Below are 7,826 nucleotides of genomic sequence, written 5' to 3'. Positions count from 1 at the left end.
TTGGTTCATGTCTCTTGACAATGGCCCTAGCTAGAAGATGCAAAGTCACCTTACAACCCTCTCCCCCACCAAAAACAAAATAAATTGTGTAATTCATTCTTCAAAAGAATTCACTAGGTTCTATCTTTTTTCTTCTCTTCCAGACACCATTGTAGTCTATTTCCCTGGACACAGTTGGGTCCTGTTAGTCTGTGACAGAGCGTCCAAAGATGACCAGCGTAGCAGACTGGCTGGTGCAGAACAGGGGCAAGGTGGAGAAAGGTGTGGAGATCATGGGGCAGGCTGCTGAGGTCCTGGCAGCCACCGTGGGCCAGATCCACCCGGTCCTGGAGGCTGTGTTCGTGGCCTCCGGCGAGCTCCTCAGCAACCCGGATGGCAAAGACGCCCGCTACCTGGCCGAGCAGTTCGACCTGGTCAACCAGAAACTGGAGGGTATCCAGGGCGAGATCGAGCAAATTGGCCTGGAGCTTCAGAAGACGTCCATGAACAAGCAGAACTTTGACCGCGAGGCCCAGATGCTCAGCCAGTACGAGAAGTTCCAGGACTTTGTTAACGCTAAGCCAAAGTTCAGGCAGAAGAAAATGGAGAAGTTCCTGAGCCACTTTGAGAACACAGACGGGGACCTGAACCTGGACGCCCTCTACAACGCTGTGACTGGGGAGAATGCCGCTGGCGACCCAATGCTGGAGACCGTAGTCGTCACGGAGCAGAGGAGCAGGAGGGCGGTGGAGGATTTCTGCGCCCGGCTGAAGAAGCTCTTCGTGGTGGGCATCATCGCCGTCATGGCCCACGCCGCCCTCAAGGAAGGGGAAGTAGGGGACGAGATGGCTAAGAAGTGGCAGGGGCGAATGGAGGACGTGGAGAAGCGCATGAAAGACGCGGTGGACGACTGCATCGAGAACTTCGCTGATCAAGCCAAGCTGGACATCGAGCACCAGTTTCAGGACAGACCCGGCAGTGTCTCCCAGGAGTTCAGCACGTCTCTCCTGGACGCCCTGGTCAAGAAGTACGACTGGGTGCGATGGTCCATCAGGCTCTTCAACGACAAGGAGCGCATTTTCTTTTTCAATTGGCTGGCCGGTAAGAGGTACCACGGCAGTGGCGGCGAAGCGAACCACTTTGACGTGATGACCAAGAACAACATCAAGGTTGTGATCTCTTTCTGCGTCGATCCCAAGCCCATCAACAAGGGGCAGATTCAGGAGCAGATCGAGAGGCAGAAGCTGAAGGGGAATATGATGGACGTGGCGCTTTCCCTCAGCAAGAGCTTCCCCAACTGCCTGGTGCACGCTGTCAGCCACTATAAAGAGGTGGTCGAGACTAACAACTTCCATGAGGATTGCTACTACTACGGGAAACACAAACGGGCCTACTTGTGCATTCACCCCGAGTAGCTTATCATGAACTAGAGTGATGGAGGGGAGAGAGAAGTTCATTTAGAGGGAAAATTTTAAATGCAATTATGAATGTTTATCGCTGGATTCTAGACATGTTTTTTTTATATTATAACTGGCTGAGGTGTTTATGCAATCAATGCTTTTGTGAGAGCTTTGGACTTCAAGGCATTTCTTTACTAGCTATGTGGAACTGATATATTCTGAATGTTCAGTATGTGTTGATCATGTACAGTAGGCCTATTGTAAAACTGCTCACCGTTAGCAGACTTTGCTAACTCTTCCCAGCAGAGATGTCCATCCAGTATTTCAAAACCACACATACAGCCAGAAAAAATATATATTGTGCACTGGGTGATGCATTTGGCACATTGTCTCCTAATCAAAGTATTGATGAATTAGTTGGTGGATATTTAGGATCTACTCCCAAATGTCATTTGTAATTGTTTGACACACAAGAGTATACAATAAAACTTCAGGTTTTAAACACTTATATTCTATAGGCCTACATATAGGCTACAGTATAATCGACATTGTTCATATGCCACCAGGCTACAGGCTACACGTCTCTTTTTTCCATTTGATGTATATGTTGTCTTTATTCATAATAAATCACAATATGAATGAATCTGTCATCATTGGTCATTACACAGTACTGGAATATAATCTAACTGATCATATCCACAAATGCATGAACCTTATTATTCAGTCGCCTTCAAGTAGCCAATAAGGCAACACTATTACCAGGAACTACTTTTTCTTTATTTCTCAAAGGGGCGTTATTTCGTTAGTTAGCTACCATTTTGTCCTTAGGGAATAGCCAATCATTTGTTGAACTTGTCTAACCACCACCTAAGTTTGGCCCGCAGCAGTGGGTGTGTCTGTGGTTATATGAGCGCCATATGACCAATAGGAAGAGAAAAACACGGAGTTCTTCCGCAAACTAAAGCAAATAGAAGGGTGAGTTCTGCTAACATTTCTAAATTCAAACGCGACGATATTGTTATTTAACATTCATGCATAATATGGATAGGTAGGCTAATGAATTTAGCACAATCATCAAGTTATCGCTGCTCTACCGCGTTGTATTTCTTTTTTGGAATTCCTACGACTTATGCGGGTACAGTAGGCTATATTTTAGAAAACCGTTCGTTATGTTCAATAGTGTAATCTGACCATTTTATGGCGATCCACAAACTTTGTATGCGTACATAATTATAACTTTAAAAGGCCTAGTTGGGCGTTGGTTGTCAAAGCTCTGTGAGTGTGCATGAACAGTTCCAGGAAGCGCAGGCCAGGGCGCTCGACTGTTCGTGTTGTGTGTTGTGTAGTCGTGATGGGAAGTTGTACCGATTGCAGTGCGTAAAATCAACACATTGTAACCAGATCCTAGGGTATATCTTGTTATACCTCGACACGCGTTATTGCAGGGGATCAATGAGATGCAGAAATGATCCAGTTAGAGCTCGTGTTGGTCTAACGAATCAATACATTTCCCATTAAGGGGCCACATAATCAGCTCTGAACAGGGGTTTTATATCTCATTGCAAGTAGGAGCGAGGCTAACGGTGTTGTAGTCTTATCAAGTTGTCAGTCACAGGATTTGTCCACCCTTCTCCGAAGCATGACGTCACCACCTCATGTCAGCTTTGGAGAATGACGCTACTGTGAGCATGTTTTGTGCATTTCTATTCATTTGGACCAATGACCATTACGTAGGCCTATGTGTTGATTTACAAACAGATCTCTTATTTCTTTGGGGGTAATTTACAGTGCCAATGAATCCATGAAATTAATTCAAATAATTCTAATGAGTTGATCCAAACAAATTGACAGTAATATCCATTTGCGGAAATGTGAATAGTTCTGTTTTAGATACAGCTATAGAGACCTGAAACTCTCACTCTCTATCTGAAAATGTCCATCCAGTGTAATTGGCCCTTGACCAGTCAGACTGCTACAGTGTGAATCCACCCCTGGGACGGAGGCTTCAGCGGAGTGCTGAAATCCTTCATTTCTAACATCAGTAAATCCGATGAGAGGGAGGCTCCTCTTTCCTAATGCATGCTGCTCTCTGCCATTATTGCACAGACTGGTCACTGATGCATTTCAGATGAGAGAACTCCATAAGTACCAAAGTTAATTGTGTACATCGTTACAATTAGGACAGATCAGCTAATATTTTGTCTGTTACAAAATATTCTGGTTAAGATTCAGATTAGCATGATTATAATGAGGTATTACTGTTTGTTAAATGTATTCAGTGCTGTTTCTCTTTGTATTATTCACATCTATGGATAGTTTCTGTTCTTCGCGGACTCTTTAAGACCCTCTCTCACCTCTGCCAGCTGTGGAGGTATGTGATGCGTCAGGCAGAGAGCGTGTGCAGAGTGAAGCCCCCTGGGAGATCTGGGTAGAGAGAAGGAGCTGACAGAATAGTTTCCTTTTGTCTGGTTGCCTAGGTTACTTGCTGAGCTGCAGTGGAAAACGCACCCTTGCCCAGCAAGTCAAACCTCCTGCCGTTAATCACTCCCCACCCCCACGCTGGCGTTGACTGGACTAGCAGAGAGGGAGAGCTACACCAACAGACAAACATGAATAGCTTGAGAATAATATGCTTTAAACTATGTTTAGGCTCAGGTGAACATTGTTAGTTTATGAGATATGTGCGCCCTTATATTTGGAAAGTCACAATTATGCCTGTAATTTTCAATGACCTTGATCAGTTAGCATTTTAAAATATATATTAGTGTATCCAGTTCATGTTCTCCTTGGTAACAATTTATTTTGAAATGTCCTCTGTTGAAGTATAAACACAAGCCGACTGTACTCCTCTACCCTCATGGGTGAATTCCCTTCACATTGCTGGCTCATTGCTCACTGGGTGTGTCCAGTTGTAATCCAGGAGGCCTCTGCTTGTGTGCTGAGACTCACCCTGGTTCTCTCCTTTATCAGCTCTTCCTGCGCGGCAGCAGAACTGCGGATTTCAGTGAGGGATCAGGCCAAAGTCCAGCAGAATAGGAACAGCACTACGTAGGTTCCAGACTCAGTCTGTGTGTGATCGGAGGGAGGTAGTCAGCTGTATGGGTTATCCGCACACTGGATAGCTCCCAACACTTTGTCAATGTCTTTTGCCTGAAGAAGACCCTGTAGGGTCTAAACATTGCTTAAACAAAGTGTTGGGAGCGATTATATAGTGTGTGGATATCATTTTCCATTTATAGATTAGCTTTTTTTTATTTTTATCCTGCACCTGGCCTAAATTACAGGTTGGATGTGCACACTGCCATTTCACTTAGTCTGCTGTATGGGCCCACAGTTAGTAGTAGATATTCAGGCTTTTGGTGTTGCTGCCATTTTTGTTTTTACCTTTTACGATGTCAAACTGGGGAGTGATTGATGTGCTTATTGTAAAATGTTCTTCTTATATTCTCTTTTCAGATCGGCTACTGATATCTTCTGAGTCGTATCAGCAAAGATGGCCGACCAGCTACAGAAGCTCGTGGCAGAGAAGAAGAACGTGGTGGAGACGGTGATGGACGTCTTTGAGCAGGGAGCTGAGGTCCTGGCCAGCATCGCGGGGGACCTCTTCCCCATTTTTTCCATCGCGGCGCCGATCGTGAAGCTGGCCCTGGACAACGTGGAGAGCAAAGAGGCGGCGTTCATGAAGGAGCAGTTCCAGAAGGTCCGCGAGCGCCTGGAGTTGGCCTCTGAGGAGATCCAGCGGATCAACGAGGAGATCAAAAAGAGTGGAGCAGATGCTGCCTACTTCTCGGTGGAGGAGAACATCACCAACCAATTCCGCAAATACATGGACATCCTCAACGCCAAGCCAAAGTTCCGCGAGGTGAAGAAGAAGCTTTTCCTGGACCATTTCGACAAGACCGATGGTGACAAAAACCTTCATATCCTCTACAATGCTGTGACTGGGGACAACTTCTTCGGGGAGTCGGTGCTTGAGATCACTCTGAACTACGAGGAGAAAAGTCGTAGAGCGATGGAGGACTTCTGCGCCAGGCTGAAGAAGCTGTTCTGCATCGGCATCATCGCGGTGATGGGCCACGCTGCTCTGAAGGGCTGCGATGACGAGGAGGAGGCGGAGCTTCTAAGAGACTGGCAGGAGAAGATGAAGGTGGTACAGGCGAAGATGAACGCCGTCATTGAGGATTGCATCCTCAGCTTCCCCAAACAGGCCGAACTGGATTCCCAGCGACTGGTTCGGGACCAGTCTGACCTGACCAATCAGCAACTGGCTGATGCTATAGTGGACAAGCTGAGGAGAAAGTACGACTGGGTGCGCTGGTCCGTCCGGATATTCAGCTCCCCCGCCGGCCTGTTCGCCAACAAGAAGGACTTCCACTGCCCGACAGGGAAGAGTCGCTTCCAGGTGCCAGTGTCTGGCGAGAAGCTGAACGTCATAGTGTCCTTCAGCGCCTCACCGGAACCCCTGGACAAAGCCTGCATTCAGCGGCTAGTCCAGAGCCTGAAGAAGCCGACGGCGTTGAGTGTGGCGGAGCTCCTGTTCGAGCAGCTGCCCGGTCCGTGCGTGGTCCACACGGTCAAGACCAGCTGCAAAGACCTGGCCTGGGCCTCCAGCTTCGTTGAGGAGTTGCACTACTGGGAGCTGCACAAAAACATCTATGTTAGCGCTCACACTGCTTGAAGTGTTCTAAGGCCCTAGAACGTCAAGGTTCTACTCAGTCTGGTGTGTGTTCTAAGGCCTTAGAACGTCAAAGTTCTACTCAGTCCGGTGTGTATTCCTGGCTTTTAGTACGGACATGACCAAAGACTTTTATCCCCTGTGAATTCTGTTCCTCAGTACTGAGAGTTGCACAAAAACACCTACAGTATGGTTGATGGTTTTACCAAGTCTCTCAATTCCATGATTAGAAAATGTCCCCCCTTTCTATAGATTGATCTGAGAGTACTTGTATATGTTACAGAGGCACTGACAATTTATCCAAATAAACCATATACAATACAATTTAAAGGCTGACTGCCACAATGATAAAATCTACAAAGTTACTAAAAAGGTGTAGTTAAGAGGATAACTTTCCTACCTGCTGCAGTAAAAACCTACCTGTGGTGATGAATTCTATCATGTTTTTTTAATTTGATCAAACTGATGCCTACCATATTATAATGGCAGCAGTGGCCTTTACGTCATTTGATTACTACAGTACCCCTAATATTAGGATTACACTACAATAACGTCGCTTAAAGTGTCGCTTAAAGTGTAAGATTAATGTAGGGTAAGTGCACATTGACAACTCTCCAGTAGACACACGTCTCTGCTTCTTCTCTTTCTCTGCTGCCTGGTCCAGACCTCTACTCATCCCATAGGATCTGATCAACCAACTACACCGGCATGTTGAGACATGTTCACTTTAAAGCTGACTGAGAAACTTGTTCAACTATGAATGCCTAGCATATTCTTATGTCACATATTTAGTTTTTGGTGTTGTGCAACATAAACAGTGGCTCCTGTACTAGTCTCAGTATCTCACAAGAGATATTTTGCACATAGACATTAGAGCCGCATAATACAGCATAATTCTGTATCTGTTTTTAGATTGTACTGCTATTCTTTGTATGTTTGTTAAATATTTTGATCAGTGATGGGTCTGATACTCTGTGATGTCACTAATACAGTACATTACCAGTGATGTCAGCCTGTTTGCAGGTGATCAGAGGAACAGACCATGTTGATGGAAAAACCTAGAGAATGTACAGTGATGCTTTGCGAGACTGCACGCCGTCGATCAAACCACTGATGATTTATGATAATCAACAGTTAATGTATTGTATCCTGTTCTACTGTATGCCACTGTTGGTGTAACATGTACAGCAGATCTTTTCTCTTCAAATATTGATTCAATTTATTTCTGTAGCCTTCTGTGGTTGGGTGTTACACTTTTATAACATAATGTTCCTTATTTGTCTTCCAAATTAAACATGGATAACCATTGTTTGAATAAAGTCAATATAGTTCAAATACTACACACAGTGTACTGGACCATTTTGAGTCTTGACTCTTTTACCTTGTCAAAATGTTTGCAAATTATGGTTTATCTAGTTTTTCAGCATGTGAAGAAGTTGCATATTATTTGACACAAGCTAATCTTGAGTGACTGGTCAGGTGACTTTCACAATGGAGATGTAGATACATACTTTGGCCTCATTAATTAAATAGATAGATACTTAAATGATGCCCCTAGGGGGAAATTTGGCATTTCAGCAGTGGAAACTTTACAGCAGAGGCTGGAAATGCAGATAGACTATGCATAGTAGCAATAAGCATAAAAGGAACAAGGACTATATACATCCATATGTACAGCAAATAACAGTGGAGATAACAATTACGGTGTTAGTTATATGTTTTTATCCAGCTAAGTTTGTCTTTCATAATGTATTTTTAATAGTAACTAAAAT

General features: G+C 44.8%; 2 protein-coding genes across 3 annotated transcripts; both read left to right on the top strand.

Annotated features, from left to right (window-relative positions):
• Positions 1-209: 209 nt before the first annotated feature.
• Positions 210-1,948, top strand: rpz5 (rapunzel 5; the record flags this gene model as incomplete). The annotated part of the gene is made up of 1 exon (XM_084442468.1): positions 210-1,948. One exon carries the CDS (start codon positions 210-212, stop codon positions 1,392-1,394), a length of 1,185 nt encoding a protein of 394 aa, XP_084298594.1. The 3' UTR covers positions 1,395-1,948.
• A 282-nt stretch (positions 1,949-2,230) lies between these two features.
• Positions 2,231-7,383, top strand: rpz4 (rapunzel 4). Of its 2 annotated transcripts, none has more exons than XM_084442156.1 (2): positions 2,231-2,354; positions 4,836-7,383. In XM_084442156.1, exon 2 carries the CDS (start codon positions 4,873-4,875, stop codon positions 6,055-6,057), a length of 1,185 nt encoding a protein of 394 aa, XP_084298282.1. In that variant the 5' UTR covers positions 2,231-2,354; positions 4,836-4,872; the 3' UTR covers positions 6,058-7,383. The 2 variants fall into 2 exon arrangements, with proteins under 2 accessions (XP_084298282.1, XP_084298283.1); XM_084442157.1 differs by lacking the exon at positions 2,231-2,354 and adding an exon at positions 4,155-4,427.
• Positions 7,384-7,826: the final 443 nt, after the last annotated feature.

This window comes from Borostomias antarcticus (genome assembly GCF_949987555.1).
Source record: "Borostomias antarcticus genome assembly, chromosome: 8".
Taxonomy (NCBI): Eukaryota; Metazoa; Chordata; class Actinopteri; order Stomiiformes; family Stomiidae; genus Borostomias; species Borostomias antarcticus.
Note: the sequence above shows the minus strand (reverse complement) of the source record. Positions and strands in the feature narration are given on the sequence as shown.